General features: G+C 45.7%; 2 protein-coding genes across 10 annotated transcripts in view; one reads left to right on the forward strand and one right to left on the reverse strand.

Moving 5' to 3' along the window:
* The window catches only part of LOC138963098 (trithorax group protein osa-like), a 60,749-nt gene extending 43,277 nt beyond the window's left edge, over nt 1-17,472 (forward strand). For 5 of the 9 annotated variants that reach the window (XM_070335121.1, XM_070335123.1, XM_070335127.1 and 2 more), the window contains 10 exons: nt 905-1,716; nt 2,842-2,925; nt 4,384-4,572; nt 6,262-6,478; nt 7,405-8,377; nt 8,851-9,116; nt 10,024-10,131; nt 12,043-12,197; nt 12,849-12,978; nt 13,294-17,472. In XM_070335121.1, the coding sequence (XP_070191222.1) occupies nt 905-1,716; nt 2,842-2,925; nt 4,384-4,572; nt 6,262-6,478; nt 7,405-8,377; nt 8,851-9,116; nt 10,024-10,131; nt 12,043-12,197; nt 12,849-12,978; nt 13,294-15,584 (5,225 nt within the window). In that variant the 3' untranslated portion in view covers nt 15,585-17,472. The remainder of the gene's footprint in view (nt 1-904; nt 1,717-2,841; nt 2,926-4,383; nt 4,573-6,261; nt 6,479-7,404; nt 8,378-8,850; nt 9,117-10,023; nt 10,132-12,042; nt 12,198-12,848; nt 12,979-13,293) is intronic. The other 4 variants (XM_070335124.1, XM_070335122.1, XM_070335126.1 and 1 more) reach the window with 4 other exon arrangements.
* A 699-nt stretch (nt 17,473-18,171) lies between these two features.
* LOC138963100 (DNA helicase B-like) overlaps nt 18,172-27,728 on the reverse strand; it is a 31,165-nt gene continuing 21,608 nt past the window's right edge. Inside the window, exons 6-12 of the mRNA XM_070335130.1 lie at nt 27,491-27,637; nt 25,497-26,611; nt 24,925-25,009; nt 23,285-24,023; nt 22,599-22,760; nt 22,083-22,295; nt 18,172-21,521 (exon numbers count right to left, since the gene is read on the reverse strand). Of these exons, the coding sequence (XP_070191231.1) occupies nt 21,063-21,521; nt 22,083-22,295; nt 22,599-22,760; nt 23,285-24,023; nt 24,925-25,009; nt 25,497-26,611; nt 27,491-27,637 (2,920 nt within the window). The 3' untranslated portion in view covers nt 18,172-21,062. The remainder of the gene's footprint in view (nt 21,522-22,082; nt 22,296-22,598; nt 22,761-23,284; nt 24,024-24,924; nt 25,010-25,496; nt 26,612-27,490; nt 27,638-27,728) is intronic.

A 27,728-nucleotide genomic window follows, 5' to 3' on the forward strand; every position in this document is an offset into this window, starting at 1 on the left:
TCTTTACCCCCCGCGGGTTAGGGGGAGTCCCATATTGGTTGGGACGAGAAAGAATTTACCCGATGCTACCCAGCATGTCGTAAGAGGCGACTAACGGTTCTGTTTCTCCTTTTACCCTTGTTAAGTGTTTCTTGTATATAATCTAGTCAATGTTTGTAAAGATTTTAGTCAAGCAGTATGTAAGAAATGTTAAGTCCTTTATACTGGAAACTTGTATTCTCCCAGTAAGGTATTGTACTACGTTGCAAGCCCCTGGAGCAATTTTTTGATTAGTGCTTTTGTGAACAAGAAACAATTAACAAGTGGCTCTATCCCATCTCCCCCCTTTCCCCTATCCCATCTCCCCCCTTTCCCCGTCGCGATATAACCTTGAATGGTTGAAAACAACGTGAAACACCAAATAAAGAAAGAAAGACCCTCTTTTCTCAGACTTTCTGTTCAAAGCCTTTGCACATTTACCGGCATTTTAAGAGTCCCTCCTTTTTAAGACGTGATTTTCTCAGATTTTTGGACGTCGTAAGAGGGGTTCCACTGTCCCAGCTGAATAACGGAATTCATGAGTAGGTTTGAAAACATTGTTCATTGTGTCAGTGTGTATTTGTTTTTGTATGTGTTTATGCTTGTGACTAGATTTACCACAGGTAAACTGATGAAGATTCAACTTCAAGAGCTTATAAACTGATGAAGATTCAACTTCAAGAGGTTATAAACTGATGAAAATTCAACTTCAAGAGTTTATAAACTGATGAAGATTCAACTTCAAGAGTTTAAAGTGCTTTTGTCAGTTCACTTGTGTGCAAGAATGTTACTTATTCATAATTATGCTGGGAAGCGGGTGCATAGTTAATGTTGTTACGGGGCAGACATGACAAGAGAGGGAATTGAAGTGTTGGCTGTTTTGCAGCATCACTGGGCACAGCGGTCACTCAGAGCATAACCACTCCCGTGAGCAGCGAGACGGAGAGCTCCGGCTGTCAGACCTCCGCCTCCATGCCCATGATGATGAGCAGCAGCAACAACAGCAACAACTCCACCCATAACGGGCCCCACTACCCCCACCCACACCCCTACCCTCACCCTAGCATGGGCTACCCCATGGTCCCGCACGGGCCGGGTCCTATGCCCAACTCTCACATGATGTCCGGCCCGGGCATGCACCACCCAGGCATGCACAACAACATGCCCGGAAACATGCCCGGAAACATGCCACCCTACAACATGCCACCCGGGAGTATGCCGAGCAACATGCCACCGGGAAGTATGCCTAGTAACATGCCACCTGGGAGTATGCCGAGCAACATGCCACCGGGAAGTATGCCTAGTAACATGCCACCGGGCAGTATGCCTAGTAACATGCCACAGGGGAGTATGCCTGGCAACATGCCTCATGGCAGCATGCCCAACAGTATGCCGCCTGGGGGTATGCCCAACAATATGCCGCCTGGGGGTATGATGAACAGTATGAATAGCATGCCTCATGGAGGTATGCCTAACAATATGCCGCCAGGCAACATGCCTCCTGGTGGCATGCCCAACAACATGCCGCCAGGGAGTATGGCCAACCATATGCCGACTGGAAGTATGCCAAGCAGTATGCCTCCTCGCAGCATGGGGAATAGCGTCAACAGCAACTCCATGGGACCAATGAACATGCCTCCCCAGAACAACTGCCCCCCTTCCATGCCTCCGGATGATCCGCCAGAGAAGAAGAAGAAGGTAAGAAAGGAAGAACAGAGCTTGGAATTTTACCCACACTCTCATCTCCACCCTATCCGCTAATAACTTGTGATGTAGACTTAACTCATCAGACATCTTGCTGCGTAAACTTCCCCCTGTCCCTGATTCATTACATTTACACAACCCTGTAATTTTTTTTCTGAGTTTTTTTCCCTTCTCTGAAACATTTTTCATGATTTTACCCAGTGCATACATACTACAAATGCACAAGTCATCCCGTTTGACATGGATTATTTTTAGCGTCTGTTTCTATGCATTACGATCCATTGGTCATGACCTTTCTCCTCCAGTCACCGAAACCCCCCTACTCTCCCGGCAACTACGATCATCTCTTGTCATCTGACCAGCTTTGTAGCTTTTTAGCGCCTCTCTATATACAAAGCCTCTGGATGGTTGTTTTTTTGGTTGGTTGAGTCAATCACTGAGTTCAGTTTCTCCTACTATTTAAAACCTCCCTTACCACTAAGGCACAAGTGCAATCTCCCACCATGCACCCACAGGCTGGCAGCTCCACCCCTGTTATGATGGTTTGTTTCTCTCCATGCTGCTACATATCACACTGTTTTTCAGCCTGTGGTCAGGCCTGGGCACTTAACATTATTAGCTGACGCTTACACATGACTTTGTCCAGTTCAAAGCCCTGTTCAGCCCTGCCTGTTTGCTCATTTTTGCATCTTTTTCTACTCTCGCTTTTGATTCACTCAACCTGTAATGCAAAGGAGGCCTTCACATTTTGAACACTATTTTCTAGGAGTCTTGGTGAAGTATTGAGGCTCTTGATATTTTCAATACCCTTTGACACTAATAATGTACGAAATCAATACAATAGGAGAGTTGGCATTATGGTAATTGCTAGGAGTAGGTAGGAGAGATTGTATTTTCATTTTACAAACCTCTTTTGAATTTGAATCGTTCTCCTCAAGAAAAAGAAGTAACTGATGAAGTTGTCTGTCAGTTTTACCATTGATGAGTGAGTACCAAGCCTTTTAATTGTGGAGATGATATTACACATGTCTGTTGTCACATGCAGTATGAGATTGTGGTGAGCAGTAACTTTCTGTGTATGTCAAATAACTTAACCAAGTGTTGATGCTGCCGTTCTAGGACGAAGGGGTAATGGTTGGCGCTGGCACCTCATATTGTGAGGACTATGAAAATTCCAGTAGTCCAGGTTGGCCTGGCATGCCAGTAAGTGGGAGTGGACGGGTCGTATCTTTTTTATACCATTATTTGTTGTTATTGGGAACAGTTTGTTATTTTTATTTCAAACCCATTCCCTTTTACCTTCCTGCCTCGTGAATAGCCCTCGGCCAAGTCTCCAAATGTTTACTTTTGCACTTTTTTTTCTGGTCATGAAATTCAGCCTCCAGTTGTTGGGAATGGTGTTCTGCCTTTTGTACTCCTTCCCCCTGTGACCAGTGACTCTAGTCCTTAATGCTGGCTGAGCTATTGTGACTTTAACGTGACCCCACGAGGTTTTGTGTCGTGTTATTTGATTGGCTAGCAGACTTGCACTGACGTAGTGAGCGGCCCCTGGCCCAAAACTACGCTCAGCGATAAAACGAGAGCGCACTGTGCTGTGGTGGTGTTGTGTCGTGCTGGATGTCTTCCCTCATTAATTTTCCTCAAACTCAACACAGTGGCTGCAACTTGTTAAAAAAAAAAAAGCTTATTACTTCTGCCATTAATTGAGCCATATTTCCCTTTGTATGCACCTGAATTTTTGTTTTCCTGTTTTCTGTTTCCACGTATCAACCCAGATACCAGTCGCTTATTCAGTTCTGTTACATGTTGGCTTTTGTTCTGACTCCTTTGTTGGCATGCTTTCCTTGGCCCTTGCTGGTTTTGATCGTTTCTATGCATGGTTATTAATTATTTCCAGCCTTTGCTGTTCATTGTTTCATCATTGAATGGAACTTGGTCCCTGACTGTCGACATGTTTTTGTTGCCGCCTGTTTTGATTTCATTGCATCGTTTCATGATTTGTTTTAACTACTTTGCATTGATTTCAGCAGAAATTTGCTGATTATTGTATTGTAGATCTAGGTAAAATGAAATTGAAAAAAAAATCTGCTTTGAATACTTCGCAATAATGGCATTAATTTTTGAAGTCTTGTAGCATGGATATATTCTGACTTTACATAGGCTTACATTTATTATTTCTTTCTGTTGGTGGCTAGTTATTTCTTTCTCATTTTAATTCGCTGCTTACATTTGATTTTATCTGTTGATAAGCATTTGTTTTCATATTTCATGCTTAATTGTCTGTAAAGGTAAGCAACTTCTGATGACTTTAAATCTGATACCATTTTTTGACAAAAATAGAAAACTAATAATTTTTGTTTTTATAATTGAAAAAAAAAAAGAATTAAAAATAGAAGGGTTAATATTTTATGCTGTTGATGCCTTTTCTAAAGTCGTTAGCAGGGAAAAATCTAAAATATTTGCAAGTTTCTTTTCTGGTCTAGTACTTAAAAGTTTGACCAAAGACAAAATGCTGACTGACTAAATAATCTGTTACTCTAGTAATAAGAAACAATAGGATTGATGAACCTGTAGTTGTATCTAAACCTGTTCCCACCATCCCATGTAGTGATGTACTTAACACTTCCACTCATAACGGAGTTATGCTAATGGCGGAAACAGAAGGCCACAGACGTGACGAAATTGTACGACATGGGCAATGAGATGGATCGACGGCCGTTTCTGGACAAACTCCTGGCATTCCTGGATGAGAAGGGCACACCCCTGACCACAATGCCGTGCATCAGCAAGCAGCCGCTAGACCTCTACCGCCTCTACTACTGCGTGCGGGAGAAAGGCGGCATGGTGGAGGTAGGGAGGATACAGAGACGTTTTTCTTTTGTGGATTTGCATGTTTGATTTTGTGCTGTTTTTGACATCTTTTTTTTTAATGCGGCAGAGAGCTTTTGCTTTATATGGTATGCGTTTAGAGCGCTACTCTTTGTTTCTCTGTTTTTGACAAAATTGAACTTTTGTGGCTTAGAATACATACTCGTGACACTGGTACATAAAAAAAAAAAAATGTTGTTGAGAATTGTGCATCACTGTTAATCAGATATTGAGAGGTGCCAACCTTACAGATGGCACCATACTTTGTTGAAATTGTCCAGATAAGTTTCAGTGTAAAAAACACTGTTGAGGAAAAGGTTGATCGGAAACTTATTTACGCCAAGAAAAAAGCAAGCCACAGTGTGTGAATACGACAAAGTTATCACCCCGTGTGTGTTGGCACCTGTTGGTTTTTCTGTGCAAGCACAACCTAGAGCTTTGTTGTAATAAAATCATCCAGTCATGACAGTATTGGCGTTAACCGGCAATTACTGGTATTTTACCGGTTGAAACGAGAAAATACCGGAACAAACTTCGCTGCCAGCATGACCTACCGGTTGATTTTTTAGAACTAGCGGGGTTTTTTGTGCCTGTAAAACAAACAAAAACAAGAGGCGAAGCCTTCAAGGCTCACGTAAGAAATAGACAAACAGTAACACAAACTCAATCACTCCGTCACACATACACACCCACACACACAGTAAGCTTAGGTGACGACTGTGCAAGAAAGAGAGACACTAGATCTAGATCTGTCTGTGTCTGCATGTAGCCTACTTACAGGGACACGACTGCCAAATAGTCTCGGCCCGCTCAAAATAACACTGACCGAGACCACACACACCACGCGAGAGAGAAAGACTACAGGGAGGCATGCCGTCATGATGCATTAATTGACGTCAAACACTTTTGACCGTGACGTAATCTTATGCGAGCTTTATCCATAGTCTTGGATAACCACTCACACATAGACTCGGAAATGTTAAAGTTTCTACCACAGACATACACACACACGCACACACGCACACACGCACAGACAGACAAAGTTACGATCGCATAGGCTACACTTACGTGAGCCAACCAGTAATCTGAGTTGGACTCTTACTGGTTCCAATGACCAGCCTACCGTTTTTTTCTGGACTATAAATGTTTGCGTACTGGTTTGAAAAAATACTAGTGCCGTCAGTGGTCATAATTTTCAGGTATTCAGTGCTAAACTTGCACTGGAAGTGGAATGTTAACAGAAACACTGATCTACAAGATATAAAGTTAACTATGACCTTTTTCGTGTAGAGGTTTCACTCTGTTAGATTGTCTGTTTGTCCACCAGATTTATATTAGGCCCCCAAAAAAAAAAAGTCTGTTTACGGTAACCCGACCGACCCTATTTTTTTCGCGCGACCCTAGACTTTTTTTTAGCATTTGGGGGAAGAAGAAAAAAAAAAACCACAAAAAATAACGTAAAAATATAGTTTTGGAAAAAAAAAATTAAAAAAATAAAAAATCCCGACCTACCGACCCTATTTTTTTGGCCTATGTTACCGTAAACAGAACTATTTTTTTTTTGGCCTTAGACCTCTGGTTTGTATTGCATTGGTTGTGGCAAAGGGTTTGTTATGCCTTGTTTCCTCATTGTGATTGAAATCACCAACCATTGTACTTACTTGGGTGCAGGTGAACCGAGGGAAGAAGTGGAAGGAGATCTGTACGGTGGTAAACATCGGCTCCTCGGCCAGCGCAGCCTTCACCTTGAAGAAGAACTACATCCGCTATCTGTTCGGCTTTGAGTGCAAGTATGAGCGTGGAGGTGCCGATCCTGCGCCCATTCTGGCTGAACTGGAGGCCCAGCTGGAAAAGAAGAGGGAGCAGAAGAAGCGTGTGCCTTCTCCAGGTGGGTACTAAAATTATTACAGTGGAAATATCGCCGCACGCCCCTCCCTCCCTCCTTCCCTCCCATATTAAGATCGTCCAATTTAAGACTCCTTTTCTTTTAAGACCCTGTTTTCTCTGACTTTCTGTTCATGACTCTGTCAACTTTACCCCCATTTTAAGACCCTCCTCTTACTTACGTTTTTTTCCTCAGCAAGAAATTTACAGTTCATTTTGAAATTTGATAACAACCACTTTTTGGGGGAGACAGTTATGTATAACAGAATCAATGATTTTGACTATTGCTTTGAGATTTTGTAAGACCTGTTACTGTAACAATCATTCCACTCTGACAACTATTGAACCTATATTCTCCCAGTAAGGTCATATATTGTACTACGTTGCAAGCCCCTGGAGCAATTTTTTTATTAGTGCTTTTGTGAACAAGAAACAATTAACAAGTGGCTCTATCCCATCTCTCCCCTTTCCCCGTCGCGATATAACCTTGAACGGTTGAAAACGACGTTAAACACCAAATAAAGAAAGAAAGAAAGATTGAACCTATATCATGAGAACATAGCAACAAGTGACAAAACCCACAATCATTCCACTCTGACAACTATTTAACCTATATCATGAGAACATAGCAACAACTGACAAAACCCACAATCATTCCACTCTGACAACTATTTAACCTATATCATGAGAACATAGCAACAAGTGACAAAACCCACAATCATTCCACTCTGACAACTATTTAACCTATATCATGAGAACATAGCAACAACTGACAAAACCCACAATCATTCCACTCTGACAACTATTTAACCTATATCATGAGAACATAGCAACAAGTGACAAAACCCACAATCATTCCACTCTGACAACTATTTAACCTATATCATGAGAACATAGCAACAAGTGACAAAACCCACAATCACATTCCAGGCTCCCAGAGTTCTCAAGACGCCTTTCAGCAGCCGCCCACCCCCAACAGTCAGATGATGGAAGGGTTTCCCGGTGGGCCGGGCATGCCCCCGCCCTACATCCAGGGCCCTGACGGCCAGATGGTGCCCGCCCCCATGGCCGGGCACGGCGGTATGATGATGCCCAACTCCATGATGCAGGGGCACCCCAGCATGATGGGCGGCCAGCCGGGCATGCCTCACCCCTCGGCCATGGGGGGCGGGTCTGGCCCGGGCATGATGGGCCATGGCCCACCCAACAGCATGATGATGGGCAACAGCGGGCCCGCACCGGGCATGATGGGCCCGGGAGGCATGATGACCGCTGGCGGCGCGATGATGGGACCCGGAGGCATGATGGGGCCTGGCATGCACATGGGGCCCAACAGCTACAGCGGGGGTCCACCCGCCATGATGGGTCAGGGGCCCAGCACCAACAGCAGCAGCATGGGGCCCAGCCCTGGCCCGCCCATGAGCAGTAGCAACAGTAACAGCAGGGACGGAAGCAGCACGACGGTCACCGCAACGCCCACCAGCACCCCCTCCACTGCGCCCGGCTTGGCCCCTCCCACCAGCAGCAGTATCCCCCTCCCCCCCAGCAGCACCCCCAACTCCCGCCCCCTGACGGCTGACAGTGTCAGCGTGCAGGACCCCTTTGCCGACGAGCCCAGCAAGTCCTCCAGCCCCGCCACCTTCCAGCAACGGCCTGGACCGCCGGGCCCCAGCCCCTCTCCTGGAGGCTTCCCCTCTCCCGGCCCTCCCACCTCTTCTAGCCCCGCGGGCTTCGTCAGTCGGCCGTCCTCGGCCTCTAACCCTGCTACCCCGTCTTTCCCCAACGGCCCCAGCAGTGAGCAGGCACCTGGCTTCCGGCGTCCTGCCGAGGGATTTCCGGCGGCCACACCTGCCTCCTTCCCTGGCCGCTCCGAAAATGCTCAGTTCCCCTTCGGCCATGAAAGGTGGGTGCCTAACATTTCAGTATGCTTCCTAGTTAATGAAGGAGAAGAAATTATTTGATTTGTCTTGCAAGTCAATGTGAATATATTAGATATGTGCCTGCCTCTTTTTTATGAGATTTTTTTTGTAATCTAGATTTACTTTTACTTCCAACCACACGTTAGGTAAAGGCAGACTCTGTCTCGGTTATTCTAGTTTTGTTGACACTTTTTTTTTAATCCTGAGAACATTATTGCTTTCAGGAGCTACAACCCCCACATAATGCTCAAACATCTTTCCAGTATATGACTGCTTTCTACCCTGTCATGAGGGTAGCCTTCCCGTCGCGATATAACCTTCGTGGTTGAAAACGACGTTAAACACTAAATAAAGAAAGAAAGAAAGGGTAGCCTCACTGCGTTTTGGGGGTGATCCTTGACTTAAAAATGATATTTGATTTGAGATTGTACATCCGTTGCTAACATGTCTTTTGCAGCAGTCCGGGTCATCCTCCCCAGCCGTTCCGACCGCCTTCAGGCAGCTCCGACCCTGCCTTTGCCCCTCGCTTTCCCGGCCAGCAGCCGCCCTTTAGACCGCCGGGCCCTGGGGAGTCCTTCAGCAACTCTCAGCCCTTCGCTGGCCACGCTCCAGGGTTCGGACCCCGCATGCCCGGGCAGGAAGGATTTGGCAGCTACCCCTCTCCGCAACACCCGGGAGTGCGACCACCCATGACTCGAGAAGGATCATTCCCCTCCGGCCCAGGTTGGTAGTAGTGTTTGTGGGTGAAGTTGTAGCAGGCCCGACTTTTAGCAGTCATGAAGTTTTGGTTTGGTGATGATGGAAATGCGGTAGAACTGAATGAATGAATGCCTCGTCTTGTGCGCCAGGGTCGAGGTGCACGAAGCAAAAAGTGGGTGCCACCCAAGTGGGAGAGAACAAGCCGCGCGGGGTCTGATTGGTTGAAATCACCACAAATCTCAATGTCAACCAATCGGACCCCACGGGTGTTTCGGTTAGGGTGGTACCAACTTTCGCTGCAACCACCTCAGTCCAGCTTGTCCAAAGATTCATGGCTTGATCATTGATGAGTCTGACCCCTTGTTAATTCTCGTCCACTTCCCCTTCCCTCTCCGTCCTCCACCCTCCACCCTCCATCCCTGCTGCCCGTTTGCTTCTTGCCCCGTAGGACATGCTACCTCCGGAATGTTGGAAGATGTGAATTAGCTGATAGAGTGTAGACTAGTTCTCAGTAAGTAAGTTGTGAGCACAGTTGTCATGGTTTCAGTAGCTGTTCTCTTTGTTTCATGTTTTGTTTGAAATTTGAGCCCAAACTGTAGTCAAAACGGCAAAATCAAATGGATACAGATTTTGGAAAGGGAAGATTTGGGGGGAGTTGTTGGGAAGGGTGGGGTGGGGGAGGGAGGGAGGGGGGGGGGGGATTAGGGTTGGGGGAGTGGGGGTTGATAAATACATCCAGAAAAATTGTAAGCCAAAAAAAAAAAAGTCGTGAGAAATAAATATCTGTGGGATTTCCCTGCTTTTGGATTGTGATTAGCAAAGAACAAGAAAACACAGAAACAAAGATGAAAAGTACAAGAACATTTTGAGAGAAAAGGTAGTGTATTTCACAGTAAGACTGATAGACAAGTGTTTGGTTTGGTTTTGCCAGCAGGGGGGTCTATGTCCCAGTACGTGGATTGGAGTGGTGGTATGGGGGGTATGGGTCACATGCCCTACCCCTCGCATCTGGACGCTCACTCGGACTATAGCATGAGTGGTACGCTGCTGGCGAGCCCTTGGCTTTCGTCTTATTCTCAGTTTTTCTGTCGTACTCATAGATTTTTTTAAACATTTTTATTCCTCTCTCCTGCTAACCAAACTTGGGGTGTTAGTGGCTTTTCACTCTGAACTTCCTGCTCCCCCCCCCCCCCCCCCCCCCCCTCTTTTCTCTTTTTTAGGGTTGTTTTTTCTTTAGTTTGTTTTTGCTGAGTAGCTCTTCATGAGTGGTTATGTTTTTGGTTATAACTTGTTCTTTCTTTTTTTTCAATTGCTTTCCCCCTTTTCAAAAGTATTCATCTGTGGAAAAAGGTTCTTGTCGGTTCTTCGTATATCCGCCCCAGTTATATAATAAGACTGGTTATTAAAAGCATGTTGTTTACTTTGTGGAGTGATGTCTTTTTATTGAATTTTCTCCATTTGTCATCTTTTTGAAATTAATAAAAATGATGGGTGTTTGCATGGAGTCGAAAGATGTATAATCCGTATCTGTTGGTGTGCTCATTCACATACACGTATACAATGATATTTATACACATACAATAATATCAGCCTGCAGCAATCAGCTGAACTTGCTATGACAAGGTTTCCTTTGTTCACAATTGCCTTTATTAATATCAAATTGAAAGTGAGAGAACTAAAGCTGGTGGAAGTGATCTCGCAAATTGAACTGAGGAATTTGACCACACGCAATCATAGCAAGTTCAACACTGAAGTTTAGTCACTGTTTTACCAACTTTTGGATTCCATTTTTTCGGATTCCACCCAATTTATAGTACATTTTCCACTTTTTCAAACATAGTTTTTCCTTTTTTATTCACTTGTTGAAAGTATAATTCTAGGCTAGTTGACTTTAGTCTGACACATGGTCTTCAGCAAAAGGAAGAGGAACTTTCAGGCTGCCAACGCCTCGTGAAAACAGTTCACCTCACTGTCTCAGATCTGGCCAGGGGTTAACATGGGATAAGACCATCGCTCCACTTGGTCTCATACCAAGATTCAACACCCTGACTGCTTGCTGTGATAAGTTGGAATTTTTTGATGAAATAATTTTGAAATAAGGCACCAGTGCCTTTTACAAAATTAATTCTTTACAAAAAGATAGCACTGTGCACAGAGCACCCAGGCTGTTCATGTTAGGTATGGGACCAAGTGTAGGGATTGTCTAATCCCATGTTAAAACCTTAGCCCAAAAAAATAAAATAAGGCACATAAAATGTTTCTCCATGTAAAAATCATAAAACTTGAAAAGCCACACCCAGTCTGCATTAAAGGGATTGTAAGAGACAATTTTAGACATACAAAAAACAAAAAAAGGTGTCTTTTTCTTTTGCTGTTGAGTATAGTTGTTAGCACATGTTCATCATTCTATTATTGCACATGCACAAACTGTGACAAAGTCAACACATGGTTGGAGTTAGGATTTGAGGGTGACTGGTGCAAAAGGTTTCTTCAACTTGTGTTATTTTCTTTCCATACTAACAATTTTTTCCATTTGTTTGTTTCATCAGTGAGTGTTTGATGTAGTGTTTTCTTCTTCTTCTTCTTTTTTCTCTCTTTGAATAATCAACTGTTCATTTACTTACTTACTTTTCTATTTAATTTACACTTTAAGTTTAAGGCTTTGTACAGTTCTCATTATTCAAACATTTCACTTTGCATTTGTATTGTTGGTGAGAGAGAGAGAGAGAGAGAGAGAGAGAGAGATTGCTGTTTCATTCCTCTCAGACAGAGATAGAGAATGTGTGTGGTGCGCATGCGTGTGTGTGTAAAAAGAAGTAAATTATAATTTCCCATGGAAAACAGGAGAACGCAGGAACTTAAATTCCATCACTTTCGAATGCAGCTGACATGTCTGGAATCGGTCAATCTACTCCTCCCATGCTGTAACAAAACCTTTCTGTGTGCACAGGCCGTGAAGGTGGACCGTGGTCACCCATGCACGCCCAGCGCAACTACATGCCCCCCACCGCCCCCGCCACCCCTCCCATGGGGCCCTACGCCAGGCCGCAGCAGCGAGGCTCGCCTCAGACCAGAGAAAAGATCATTGGCGGCGGAAAGTTGCACGTAAGTCCATCTCGATTTCATACACATACGATACGATTTCACCGTATTTTGTACGCATAATTGTCTAGAATACGATCAGTACGGTCAGTGGGGAAAAAATATGACGAGAAAAATTCCTAGACTTCTTTTCTTCACAAACACATCCCGAAGTAGATCCAGTATTTTGACACATGGTTACAGTTTTTGTCAGTAAACATTGAAAGACGCATTTGTTTCAAATGTTTTGGTAAACTTAATTAACAGTGCGACGGATGCGTGTGAAGCATGTTTGAATCATGGATATTTAAATACTGTGGGGAGCATGCTCATTTTTCTGAAAATACACCAAGTTTGTTTCAGTGCAAACCAGGGGTTCTCAGGTCTGGATACAGTGTAGGAAAGCTGATTGACTCTATGGAGACAGATAGTCAGTGTGTTGGTTGGTTCTGTTTGCAGCAGAAGGCTGGCTGGGAGACAGATAGTCAGTGTGTTGGTTGGTTCTGTTTGCAGCAGAAGGCTGGCTGGGAGACAGATAGTCAGTGTGTTGGTTGGTTCTGTTTGCAGCAGAAGGCTGGCTGGGAGACAGATAGTCAGTGTGTTGGTTGGTTCTGTTTGCAGCAGAAGGCTGGCTGGGAGACAGATAGTCAGTGTGTTGGTTGGTTCTGTTTGCAGCAGAAGGCTGGCTGCCCAGTGCCCAACGCTCAGTTCCCGCCCAAAAAGGAGATCGTGTTCCCTCCTGACAGCGTGGAGGCTGTGCAACCCACTCTCACCAAGCGACGACGCCTCACCCATAAAGATCTCGGTCAGTACACACCAGCTTCTGCCATTGTCATTTGAGTTTTACTTGATTAGGTGTAGGCGGAGAGGTAGTTTCATATCGGTAAAAAAAGAGTTTGGAGATTACTGTGTGGTTTTTATTTCGATATTTAATCCTCAAAACTAAAAATGAAACTCTGTTAAACATGTCTATTCTTGTGCACGATGGCTTAAATATGGATGTGAGAACTTAAAACACCATTTGCTACGCTCACAATTCTAAATTGCTTCACTTGAGGATTCACAAGGGTAGGCAGGTCTGCAATCAAAAGGTGAACAAACGTTGCTCTGTGCTGTGCAGGTCCGGTGGACGCGTGGCGCCTGATGATGGCGCTCAAGTCAGGTCTGCTGGCGGAGAGCACGTGGGCCATCGACACGCTCAACATCCTGCTCTTCGACGACTCCACCGTGGCCTACTTCAACCTGGCTCACCTGCCCGGCCTGTTGGAGGTCCTCACCGAGCAGTTCCGCGCCGCCCTCATCCACATCTTCCACATCCTCAGCGACAAGGAGGTGCAGGGCAAGCCCGCCCTACCCTCCTGTGGCCGCAAGGCGGAGCCTGCGGAAAACCGGGAGGAGGGGTGGGAAGCCTTGACTCACAAAGCGAGCGAGGCCACACTGGACAAGACGCTGTACGGCTGCGACTTCACCGCGGTGTCGCGGCAAGGCAAGGTGGTGAATGTGGAGGAGGACAGCGGTGACCGGGCGGTGCTCGACGACAAGGAGTGGGATCACTACTGTCGCTTCACCACCGGCGCCCGGCACTGGCAGAAAGGCGGCGGCGACATCACGCACCATGTGGTGCCGTGCTTCGAGAGCAGCAAGACCCACCAGTTCCTCACAGACTTGTTCTTCTACCGCAGAACTCGCACCAAGGAGGCGGGTAAAAAGCGCAAGGCAGCAGCGGTTGGGGACAGTGTTCATAATACAGACGGCAGTGTCATGAGCGGGGGCGGCCCCGACTCGCCGTGTCGGAAACAGTGTAAGGTGGAGGTTCACGACTCTCAGCCCCTGGTCAAGGAGGAACCAATCTCGCTCAACGGGGACGCCAGCCCCCGCCATCATTCCCACACGTGCAGCCAGGAAGTGCACCGGAACAATTTCATGAAACAGGTGGAAATTAAACAGGAGCCGCGGGACGCTGAGGCTCAGCGCGAGTCGAGCGACACCCCTCCCCCTCCTGTGTTACCTGACGCTACGCAAGACGGTAAGGGTTCCGATGAAGACAGTGTCAAAGTGGAAAACGGACCCGATACGTTGAACGAGGAAATGGATACGGACGAAAAGCCCGCTCCACCGGACTTGACACGCGAAGACGGTGAGAGCGAGGTGAGCAAGGACAAAGACGAGACACAGTCATCAGAAAAAGAAAACGAAACACCGGAAAAGACAGAGACACCCGACGATGAAACGCAGCCAGAGGATGAAGACGTGATGACAGCTGAAATCGTGGCCATGATGTTGAAGGAGCACGAGAGCGAGGTGGAGGAGGAGGCCTATCGCCATGACGAGCCCCCCCTCACCACCATCCAGGCGGACCAGGAAGAGGTGGGGCGACGATGCGTGGCCATCTCCAACATCTTCCGCAGCTTGTCGTGTATCCCTGGCAACGAAGCCTTGCTGTCCAAACACACGGGCCTCATGCTGGTGTTGGGGAGAGTGTTGATGCTTCACCACCAGCACCCGCCCCGCTCCAAGGCTCAGCCAGCACCACCCCTGCCCAAGGAAACGGATGAGAAGGCAGAGGAGAAGGTGGAAGAGAAGGGGGAGATAGAGGAGAAAGCAGCAGACCCTGTAGTGGTAGTGACGGCTCCTCACCACGAGGAGTTGGACAAGGACTGGGCCACGTCGTCAGAGTGGTGGTGGGAAACGTTGGAAGCACTGCGGGAAAATACGCTGGTGGTGCTGGCAAACATCTGCTCTCACATGCACATGAGCAACATGGAGTCTGAGGTGTGCCTGCCCGTGCTGGACGGTCTGCTGCACTGGATGGTCTGCCCCTCCTCCGCTGCCTGCGACCCCCTCCCCTCCGTCCCCTCCTCCTCCCAGCTCTCCCCCCAGCGCCTGGTGCTGGAGGCGCTGTGCAAACTGTGTATCCACGACGACAACGTGGACCTGCTCCTGGCCACACCTCCCTTCTCCCGCATCCTGCACCTCATTGCGCGCCTCATGCGCCTCCTGTCTGAGCGATCGCAGCCAGTGCCTCGCGAGTTCTCCATTGTGCTGCTGTCGCGGCTGGTGCAGAGCAACCCGGTGGCGGCCCGCGCCGTGGCGCTGCAGCACCCCTCCATCTCCCTCTTCATCGAGTTCCTGGAGGCGGCGGAGCAGTCGGCCATGGCGGTGGCCAGCCAGCAGGGCTACTCCGTGCTGCAGAGCAACCCCGAGGTGATGGGCACGTCGCTGGACATGCTGCGCCGTGCTGCGTCCACGCTGCTGCACATGGCGCGCGTGCCTGAGAACCGCAAGCTCTTCCTGCACCACCAGAGTCGCCTGCTGACCCTCGTCATGTCCCAGATCCTGGACGCCGAGGTCACCCAGGTCATCTCCGACGTCCTCTATGAGTGCTCACAGGCGCCCCTTCCGCCCACGTAACTTTTAACCAAGACGTGACCGTGACCTCTTTACGTACAAATTGTGCAGACACTGAGCTAAGTTCAGCTGTAAAACTGAAGTTGAGTTACACTTACAAAACGGGTCAAGGTTATCGCAACGTGGTGAGACACCTGTCAAGGTTACGGCAGCGTGGTGAGACAGTGTCCCTGCGTTGCGGACAACCTGAGTGCATAACACAGCTGTACGCAGTCAACTGGCAACGGAGTTTGCCTGCCAGCACACGCATTGCGCTCCCACACTACAGAACTCGTGAGCCAATGATGTGAGTCTGGTGCTTGAGCTGGCCCGCCCGTGGCCCGATCTCGCAAGGTGCTGTTGTTCATTGAGCCTATCACACACACACTCGCCCCCTTGACGCATAAAGAAATCACACCCACACTACAGAACTGGGACTGAACATCGCATTTGTTGATTTGCCTGCATGCCCCCCCCATCTCAAAGACATGAACTGTGATTTTGTCAGTCAGAACAATCCCCGAGACTTCTTGTGTTGCTCCTTTATTTCCTTGGACCGCCATCTTTTTTCATTTTGTGCGTTGGTTTGTGTGTTGTTCTCTTTGGTAGCGGCTGGTTTCCACCGGTTGGCTACACTGGGCCATGATCTGCAGAGACTCGGATCCCGTGCCGGAAACTTTTCTGTGAACATGTCGTAAATGTTGAATGGACAGATGTTGTGCTTGTGAAGTTCTATCTTGTAAAGTGAATCTTGTGGATGGATTTTTCTGTTGGGGACTCGATTGTAACAATCGAAGCGCATGCATGTGTATGTTGACGGACAGAACACTCGAATGGTTGGAACTTTTGATGCGTCTTTTTGTGGGGGAGGGGAGAGGACATGTTGTGCATTACATTTACAGTAATACATGCTATGGTTGACTTGAAGCTCTCTCTGCTTCTATACACTGCTCACATGGGTGTTCCGATGTGTGAACACTTGCTTGCTTCATCTTGTACATACATCCTTCATGTATACATCATATGTTGTTTCATACATTCTGTGAATAGTTGTGACAATGTGGTTGTCGTTTCACGGTTTTATATTCAGAATCTTCATTTTTAGACTCAAATTTCTCATTCTTTGTCATTGGTTGCCTTTCTCGACACATTTTTCTTGTGCATGATAGTTTGTTCAAGTTTACAGTACGTTGACTGTGTACGTGTGAGGGTTGTAGTCTTGTAATCTTGTGAGAGCTTAACAAAATAATAATAATATTATTATGATAATAATATCGTCAAGTTTGACATTTGCATGTGTGGGTGGATGTGACGTGTCGTAAGACTTTATTGTGTGTTGTTTTGTGGGTAAGTGCATATGTGAATTGTGTATCATTTTTGTGTGGATAAGTGAGTGTGTGAATTCAGTATTTTTGTGTGGGCAAATGCATGTGATTTCTGTATCGTTTGTGTGTGGGTAACTGAATTCTGTATCGTTTTTGTGTGGGTAAGAGCATACATGTGTGAAATCTGTATTGTTTTTGTGTGGGTAACAGTATGTGTGAACACTGGATTGTACATGGACATGTAGGTTTCTCGTCAGTTATGTGTCAAAACCTTTTCATTGTCTGCCATTGGTCCCGGAAAACACAACGGACTACATGAAGCTGATTGTTCCTTTCACACATCTGCCTGAAAAATCGTTTGCAATGTAGTGTTGCGCTTCACGACTTGTTGGTGGCGATAACCATGATGATGTTGATGATAAAAAATGTACAGAAGTCAAATCGGAATGTAGATAACTTTCATGTCTGGTTTTATTCAAAATAAAATCCATTTGTGATTCCACTGAGCAATGTTAATGTTGTCTGATCAGTTACTTTTTTTTTCTTCAGTATTTATGTGTATATGAAGTAAAAATTGAGAGAATTCATTTTCTGAGTGTAGTTTTTATTTTTTACTAATTGAGAGAATTCATTTTCTGAGTGCAGTTTTTATTTGTACTAATTGAGAGAATTCATTTTCTGAGTGCAGCTTTTATTTTTACAACATGTATCAAAATATGCAGGGCTTGAAATGGAACAGGATGAAAAAGGGGGGCTATCAAAGTGGCTAAGCACTAAGCAAAGCTAAACCAACCCTCTCCAGGGTGCATTTCCTCCCCCCCCCCCAATTATGTTTAAAAAAAAAAGGAATCAAATCTTAGCAATCTGGTACATTCTGAGCATAATTTGTGATAAAAAACAACAAGGGGAACATGTTTTGGCAGTTAGAGGAAGAAAATGAGCTTTCATTGGAGGAAATACTGAGAGAGGATGTCAAGCCCTGAATATTGAACATGTTGGATTCAGCAAGCAAAGGCACTTTGAACAGAGGTTCAAGAAACTTGGGCTTCATTGAAATGCCATCGTGAAGGTGCACTCACACTGAGAAGTTCAAGCACAACAAATACAACACAAGAGTGAGGAAAGCAATGCCACATGTGCAGACGCTGCCTTGCACACACACACCTGCACACACACCTACTCACACCTGCACACACACACCTGGCTGCGCACTCACACCTGCTCGCACACACACACACTAGAAAATCACATTTAGACGTTCAATCAAAGGACAAAATCATCTGACCAAGGCTTTTATATTTATTACAAAATAGAGAATCTTACCAGGTGAGGCAGATGACGAATCACAAGATCTAAGAATCCAAGGGAAGTAAGCGCTCTTAATATGGACAAAATTGAAAGTTATGTAAAGCCAGTATCTCAACATCTGAGAGAATAAACACTGAAATTGAAATTAACCAACATACTTTTTATTCTGAGAGTCATGATGTTGAAAGTCGATTGGTAATTTCAATGCTTGTTATTGTCAGATGCCAGGGGACTGGTTTCGCATCTCACTTCAAATTGTTGAATGTAATAAGAGTTTGCTTCTCTTTGTTTCGTTCATCTTTGTACTTATTGCAAACATATTAAGACGAGCAATTCTTTCTTTATTTGGTGTTTAACGTCGTTTTCAACCACGAAGGTTATATCGCGACGGGGAGATGGGATAGAGCCACTTGTCAATTGTTTCTTCTTCACAAAAGCACTAATCAAAAATTTGCTCCAGGGGCTTGCAACGTAGTACAATATATGACCTCACTGGGAGAATGCAAGTTTCCAGTACAAAGGACTTAACATTTCTTACATACTGCTTGACTAAAATCTTTACAAAAATTGACTATATTCTATACAAGAAACACTTAACAAGGGTAAAAGAAGAAACAGAATCCGTTAGTCGCCTCTTACGACATGCTGGGGAGCATCGGGTAAATTCTTCCCCCTAACCCGCGGGGGGGATGCAAAAGCTACAGTCTGAGTGCTTAACCTATGAAACCTGAATTAAGGCTATCTGACTATCCAGGTAGTTTACATGCAGCAGTTCATCAAATTTTAAGTTTATATTAAAATGTGCACACCACATACAGCAAGTAATATTGATTTTTACTGTATCACAATGCGACTGCATGCAACTACACAGTCGAGCAAAAACCAAACCATAACCACATTAATTTTGTGGTCCTGGTATGCAGTTCAAGATAAAAGCCTTTGTCATCTGCCAGACATCCAAGTAGAAATATATACAATATAACATGCAAATTTGTACTTTGCTTAATGAACCATTTTGAGCTTGAGAATAAAGATTCACCTAGTCCGTGACAGTTTTGATAGCAAGTTACAATGAAAAGACATTCACTATTCAAACCATACAGAATGATTCCTCGACATGAATGTTCAAGATGAAATAATATTCTGAAGTATATGATTCCTTGTAATAAACACACACACACACACACACACTCTCACTTCACACAATTCATGTGGTGCATGCACAACCATTTCATTATCTAGAGACAAAGCAAATATACAGCTGCCTGTATAATGAATTTTATAACTAAAACATCATTAATACATTTAAAATGTCGGCACCAAATAAGTTCTGATTATATCTGTCATTATTGTAACCAGCAGAGCATGCACTTCAGCCATGCATCAAAATAAAATGCCGTAGAAATTGTGTCACAATAGTTTTACAAACAATCGCTCAAACGCAATCACACTCCATAAGATGCATCAAAATCACAATAGTTTTCCAAAAAATCACACTTGTCTTCATAAGCCAAAAATATATTGCACGTACAGTGGACCCAGATTTCCTGTTCATAGTCTCTGTGAATGCACTGGTTTACCTCAATTTTATAACTTCCTCTATTTTCAGACCTGTCTTTCTCATCTCTTTATTTTTTTTAGGTCAACAATTGTACATGTGTAACTCCCCCGAAAGTGGCGTATGGCTGCCTGAATGGCAGGGTAAAAACTGTCATACATGTAAAAACCCACTCGTGCAAAAACATGAGAGAACTTGGGAGTTTCAGCCCATGAACGAAGAAGAAGAAGAAGAAAGAAGTACATGTATAACAATCATTCAAAAACACGCATAATCAAAAGCAGAACAATGGTGACTGCGCGGTGAGAGCGAGAAATAAAAAGACCAAAGAATACTGTACTCATGAGTTTGACGAAGACGAAACGAATAACAAATCATGACGTTTCGACCACTAGGGTCTGCGTCAGGCACAAAACACAGAAAAAAGAAGAAGACAGGCGACAGAACAGAAAGAAGATTTACAGATTGACGGTTCACATTTTACGACTCGCAAACCAAAACAAACGGACAGATGAGCCAACAACAGACCTGGGAACCCCTGTTTTGCACTGAGAGTATTCTCAAACAAACTTGGTGTATTTTCAGAAAAATGAACGTACTCCACACAGCATTTGAACATCCATGATTCAAACATGCTTCACACGCGTCCGCCACATCGTTAATTAAGTTTACCTATACAGTCGAGATCGCTTTACACGAAATGAAAGGGACGAATATTTTTTTCGAGTTAACGTTTTTTCGCGATAACGAAAATGATCAAACTGATCACTTTTTTTTTAAAAAGCAAGATAAAGAAGATAAAACAGTGCCATACCTTTACAAAAAAAAGCCTCCGTAGTGCGCGGCGGACGTAGTACACGGTTCAGTCAGAGTCGGCAGTTTTGTCGTCTGCTACAGTTCATTATTTTGTTGTACACTTTAATTCCCCACAAAAAAGATTAAAATCCATTGCAGTGTTTAAAATCCATTGCAGTGTTTATGAATTCACACAGGACGAAAGAAATCCGTCAACTTCAACTGCACTTTCCGACGAACCGTTCAATTCTTGTGTACATTTAAAACAAATTCTTTTTTCAATTTTTACTGACAAAAACTGTAATCATGTGTCAAAATACTGGATCGGCTTCAAGATGGGCTTGTGAATAAAATTAAGTAGTCTAGGAATTTTTCTCGTCGTATTTTTTTCCCACTGACCGTACTGATCGTATTCTCGACAATCATGCGTACAGAATACGGCGAAATCGTATGGGTTCCCAGGTCTGCAACAATATAACACATAATCAAGTTGACAACTACTCAGAGATGACAGCTTCAGATATTGAGGACTTTCCTCACTGGGCTCACGATGCTGTCAATGGGATCCACCGACCGCGTTTTCTTCGGCGTCGCCATCGTCTCTTCCACAGAAAGCTGTCGCTTGGACGGAGTGACAATCTTACCCCCCTCTGCTCCCCCTCCCTCCATCCTCCCCCCTCCCACTCCAGGAGGTGTGGTCATTATTTTGTTGGCGACCAAATCTTCAGTTTCTTCAAACCCACATGCTGCACCGGCTTCCCTGTTCTCTCTCGACACTGACGCGTCATAGTCTGCCGCCCACACCGGTGACATGTCAGTCACCCAGCTGTCGTCGCTGTCTGGGAAAGAGTCGATGAGAGCGCACCTGGCCTGATTGGGGAGAGGGGAGGGGGTGGAGGAATCTGAGGCTGGAGTGGGGGCCTGGCGGGCTGCCCTGGCCTGTTCGTTGACCTGACGAACCATGGCGTGCAGTTTCTGGTGGAGGAAAAAAAGATTGTCAGTTCAAATGGTTGAAGGACTGGGGGATACAGAAAATACAGGTAAGCACATGGAAGCATGAACTACAAAAAAGAGGTTTCAGGAAGGAGGAATTCTCACCAAACATTCATTCACTTTTCTGACAGCAACATACTTATCCATATTCTTTCTAATTTGCCAAAACCCTCAAAACAAACTGATCCAAGGGGGATAACTATAGTGCTTAAACTGGACATTGTGGACACCCCAATCACAGCCATCACACACCTCACACGCCTTCCCTTTCCAAACACACACCTCAAAGTCCATGTCCTTCATGATGTCGATGAGACACCCGAACCACAGCCATTACACACCACACACACCTTCCCTTTCCAAACACACACCTCAAAGTCCATGTGTTTCATGTCGACGAGACGCCCAAACCACAGCCATTACACACCACACACACCTTCCCTTTCCAAACACACACCTCAAAGTCCATGTGTTTCATGTCGACGAGACGCCCAAACCACAGCCATTATGCACCACACACACCTTCCCTTTCCAAACACACACCTCAAAGTCCATGTCCTTCATGATGTCCATGAGTCGTCGCGCCAGACGAGAGCGTCGCTGTCGTTCCTTCTCCAACACGGCCAGCCTCAGGTGGCTCTGCCGGCCCACGATGAAGACCGCCTTGCGACCGCGCGTCACCGCTGTGTACACGTGCTTCCAGTTCTGCAGCTTGCTCTCCCCCACGTAGTACGCCACTGTGTCCGACTCGGAGCCCTTGATAAGATAACATAAGATAAGATCAGATAATTCCAGTTCTGCAGCTTGCTCTCCCCCACGTAGTACGCCACTGTGTCCGACTCGGAGCCCTAGGCGCACACATGAGAATTGCTTGCTTGTGACGTAACGAGATCATGAATGGAGTGAGAGAGGATGGAAGCAGGAGAGAGAGGGAGAGGAGAGAGAGAGGGAGAGGAGAGAGAGAGGGGGAGAGAGAGATATTTTTTGGCATTATTATCCTAATCTTAATTATAATGAGTCAACTCCATACGGTTTAAATCCAGTGTTCAATCGTCTTACCTGATAGGTGTGAATGGTCCTGGCCCAGGCATGACGCATGCGACAATCACGCATGAGTGGTTTGAATGAGCAGCACACCACCCTGGGACACTCTGGGTCTCTGTCTGACAACACCAGGTAGCGCTGTTCAGGGCTGTCTTCGTTCTCTCTGTGCTGGATATCCTGTAGAGCAAACAGTAGAACGGAATGTTTCATCAGAAAAGATGGATTTTTTCATGTGTATAGAAATGGGGTGATGGTTAATTGTGGGGTGAGTTAGTGGTGAGTAATGGTATGTGTGTGTGTTTGTGCGGAATAGAGGGAGGGAAGAAGTGAGGGGGAATGTGAGAGGGGAAAGACAGAAAGAGAGAGAGAGAGAGAGAGAGAGAGAGAGAGAGAGAGAGAGAGAGAGAGAGAGAGAGAGAAATAGAGCGCACACAAGAGAAAGAGAGAGAGAGAGAGAGAGAGAGAAAAAGAGAGAGAGAGAGAGAGAGAGAGAGAGAGAGAGAGAGAGAGAGAGAGAGAGAGAGAGAGAGAGAGCCAGAGTTGAACTACATGTAGTAAAACTGCAGTGTAACTAACTTCCTACCCATGACTGGGTCAAAAACTTCCAGGTCAAGTTGACACCCCCTCACAGTTAACAAACCAACCGAACCAGAGGAAATCTATATTGGGCATTTTACATAAGGAAAGACAAACAAACTCACATCCATGATGAAGAAGACCTCTCCATTGCACAGTCTAACTGCACCGTCCTTCAGCTTTCCTGCCCTCTCCTCCTCGTCTTCTTTGTCCTCAGACGTCTCAGGCTGGGACGCGGCCACTTCTCCATCTTTCTCTGGGTTGATGCCAGTCCTGTCAACAACGCTTTTCTCTGCACCGATATCTTCTAGCCTCAGGCGTCTCTTCGCCTCTGTGGCTGGACTCGACTTGGAAGGGGAAGGAACAGAATGGTTTGTGGGGTCAGGATTTTGCAACAGATGCTCCATCGTGATCCCAAAGTCTGTGGCTTGGATGGAATAATCTGCCGCATGGGGTGCGACTGCTGCTAATTCTTTATCTTCACAGTCTTTGTCTTCTACAGCGTTGCTGGGAGTTTTGAACAAAGGTTTCCTGCCTCTCTTTGTACCAGGAACATCTCCTTCCTCCTCCCCGTTGAGAATCGCATTCACAGCAGCAGTGACGTCCATGCCCTCAGCCTGGTCTTTTCGGGCTTTCTTCTCTCGTGGTTTCGTTATTCCAAAAGCTTCAAGGATTCCTGGGAACTGTGTCAAGTACTGCCTCAGAAACAAGCCGTGGTTGAGAACCTCGCCGTTCTTCCGGAAGCAGATTTTGTCCCCAATGCGAAAGTCGTAGCGCTGCTTTCCGCCCTGTGTGTCCCCGGTGCGTGTGGAGTGTGCGTTGTAGTGCTTGCAGCACAGCTCGTTGATGGCTTCACAGTCAGTTCTGAGTAAAAATAGTTCATACAGATAGAATTCAATGTACCGTACTTTCGGGACTACGTTATATAGGGTGCAACCCCCACTTTTGAGGTAAAAATTAGAAAAAACATCACATTAGGCGCTTCCGGTCTATAAGCCGCATATCAAAGGAAGAATACAGAGTGGAAATATTTGTGGTCTGTGTGTGCCGCCAGATCAAAGGCAGGTCCATTGTGACAGCTGGGTGGCCTTGTTTACAGACAGGGACCTTCTTCCCCGGGGTCAATGACCCAGTTTTATCTATGGGGGGGCGGTCTTTTTGATGTCTTGAGAGAAAACTTGGCCAGGGTAGCACTCCCTGCACCGGGTCAGTGACCCAGTTTAACCTATGGGGCGGTCTCTTTGATGTCTTGAGAAGAAACTTGGCCAGGGTAGTACTAGTAGCTGAAACATGCATTATCACAAGTTGTTTGACAGGTACTCAGGCGATCTCTTTGATGTCTGAGATGAAACTTGGGCAGGGATTTCTATTTTAACAACACTTAGGGCGCTTCCGTTCAATAAGCGGCAGGGGTCAAGATTGAGAAAAAAAAGTTGCGTCTTATAGTCCGTAAAATACGGTAAGCTTTCTCTTCAAACTCGACTATTTCTTATCATCACTTTTGTATGAGTTTGCCTCACTGAAGAAAACTTCTTTCCGCAGACAAAATGTACATAAAGAAAGACAAAGTTTGTCTTTTTTTAATTGAAAATACACCAAAGATTTCTGCACAGAACTAGTCATACAAAAATACATTGCAGTCAAACCTGTCTGTTATGACCACCCAAGAGGAACCAATCAAAAGTGGTCGTTACGGACAGGTAGCCGCTATGGAAAGGTGAATGATGTAAGGAAAACTCTATCTGTGTGAGGCAAACAAACACACCTTCTGAAGGCAACAAACTGCGATGACTCGTGTGTGCGCAGCTCTGGCTGGTTGTAGAGAAGTGTCCGGACTGCAGCGTCCCTCTCTGAAAACACGGCGAAACACGATGAAACACGATGAAACAAGATGAAACAAGATGAAACACGATGAAACAAGATGAAACAAGATGAAACACGATGAAACACGATGAAACAAGATGAAACACGATGAAACAAGATGAAACACGATGGAACAAGGTGGAACACGATGAAACAAAATGAAACACGATGAAACACGGTGGAACACGATGAAACAAAATGAAACACGATGAAACAAAATGAAACACGATGAAACATGATGAAACACGATGAAACACGATGAAACACGGCGAAACACGATGAAACAAGATGAAAAACGATGAAAAAACGATGAAACAAGATGAAACAAGATGAAACAAGATGTGGTATGTACACAAGGCCAGTACATGACATGTCCACAAAAATAAGTTACAGCAAACACAAGCACAACCCCCTCCCCCAAAAAAACCCACACACAACAACAACAAAAAGAACAGCAACAGTAGATTCTCTCACCAGGATCAGCGCTGTCCTTCGCATCATCCATGGGATAGAAGTGGAAATTCCTTGCAGGGTCAAACAATGGAAGCTGGCGATGGGAGATTTTGGTAGCGTTTCTGACAATCAGTGCAGACTCCGAGCGATGGTTGGTACCAAGCTCCACGCTCAGGCCTCGCTGCTTAAACGTGTCGAACACATCCTGCAGGAAGTTGCCGGGTTCGATGGAGGGGAGCTGGCGAACGTCACCCAGAAGAACGACCTTGCGGAGTTTGGTATTGTCCAGTAGAATCGTGAGCAAGGTCGCGAAGAGACGCAGTGATACCAGGCTGCATTCGTCCACCACCAGGACTTCTGTCCCTGCGTACTTCCACTCTGCGTCTTTCTCCTCCGAGATAGACTCTTGTGTATCATCAGTCTGTTTCTTTGCAGTGTTCCCCTTTCCGCCTGCCTTTCCTTCCTTCTTAGAGAACTTTTCAGGCACATCACATCCTTGTTTTTCTTCATCGTCTTCATTCCCTCTTCTCTGTCGCTTTTCGTCTCGCTTTTTCTGCCACTGCGCCTTGACAAAAGCCCGGTAGCTGAAAATGACGCGATGGAGTGTGCACGACTCCATCTTGGCCTTGTGACCCAACAGCTTGGCTGCTTTACCTGTTGGCGCCGTCAGCAAAATCTTGCTCCCGATGGGAGTTCTAGACAATGCTGTGTCACCAGATGTGCTGAGATAGGTGATCAGGTCTCTGCTCAGATCAATCTGGATCTTATCTTCCTTTGTCTTTCCTTGAGGGTGTTTTGCTGCCTGTTCTCCCTCAAGCGTTTGTGTTACAGTGTCGATCATCTGTGACAATTGCTCAGGCGTGACTGGGGGTGGGGCTGCTTTAGAGGATACAGCAGTTGGTGCTTGATTTTGTGGAGCTGAATTGTCAGCCTGACCTGGCTGAACGTTGTGTGTTGGCTGGCGAGACTGATCGCCAGTGTTGGCTGGGATTGTATCACTTGCTTGATCTGGCGGCAGAGTGTCGTCAGAGTCGTAGTCTTTTTCCTTTTGACCTTCACCTTGTAGCATCTCTCCAGTTTCAATGTTGACGGAGTCATCGTTGTCTTCATCTTCAGTGTCAGGTACAAAGGAGTCCCTGAATATGAGAGAAAGAATATTCTGTCACAAGATTCATTCACAAAAGACACAGAGAAAGACTGCATACTACTACTGTACTGCTATTGTCAAGTTTTGCTCATACCCCTGATATTGCCTATGCTGCTACTGCTAATACCTCTTCCACCATTACTGCCACAAACAGCACCACCACAATGGCCACCATCACTACGCCTTTTCTGTTAGTGTCTGTGTCCAAAAGTTTTCTTTCAGGTGAAGATCACCTTGTGCTTCATATTAAATGTTACTTCAACAGGTATTTATTCAGTTTCTGTCAGGTCATATATTTTCTTCTTCTTGTTCTTGTGTGTTTGGGCTGCAACTCCCACATACACTTGTATTGTTGCACAAGGGGGCTTTTACATTTATGGCCGTTTCCCCCCTGCCATTTAGGCAGTCATACTCCGATTTCAAAGGGTGCATGTTGGGTATTTTCATGCTGCTGTACCCCACCAAACTCTGACATGGCTGACAGGATCTTTTTCATGTACACATGTGGCTGGATAAGGCACTAGTAGGTCTGCACTTACATTGACCTTGGAGATCAGAAAAATCTTCACCCTTAACCCACCAGACGTGGCCACAATTTGAACCCCAAACCTTCCACACAGGCGGCCGACGTCTAGGCTACTCTACCTGTCTGAGGTCACAGTTAAACAGACGGCAGGTAATTGATTATTTGTTCAAGTGTACATCATGTACATGACTTTCTAGTTGTATACTGATTCGTTGAATTTTTGTAAGGCGCTTAGAACTTTGGTAGGATTTGCACCATATAAATACCCTTATTACTTAAGATGTTCGTAAAAAAGTTGATATCAATACAAATCTACCCACAGAAAAAACAAAATGTGCTGACCGAAGACAGACATGGCGGATGAGCTTGGTGACAACGGTAGTTTTCCCGCAGCCGCCTTTCCCGGACAGGATAGAGATGGGACTGGCCGCCACTTTCTGTGCCGCCTGCCACTGGTCGCTGTCGCCACGGAGATGATCCAGGTCTGAGCTGTAACACAGTCACGCTACATGTTAGTCCTTTTCTCCTATTGAAGACACTCGTCTTTTTAAGACCCTCTTTTCTCAGACTTTCTGTTCAT

The sequence above is a fragment of the Littorina saxatilis genome, linkage group LG3 (genome assembly GCF_037325665.1).
Source record: "Littorina saxatilis isolate snail1 linkage group LG3, US_GU_Lsax_2.0, whole genome shotgun sequence".
NCBI lineage: Eukaryota > Metazoa > Mollusca > Gastropoda > Littorinimorpha > Littorinidae > Littorina > Littorina saxatilis.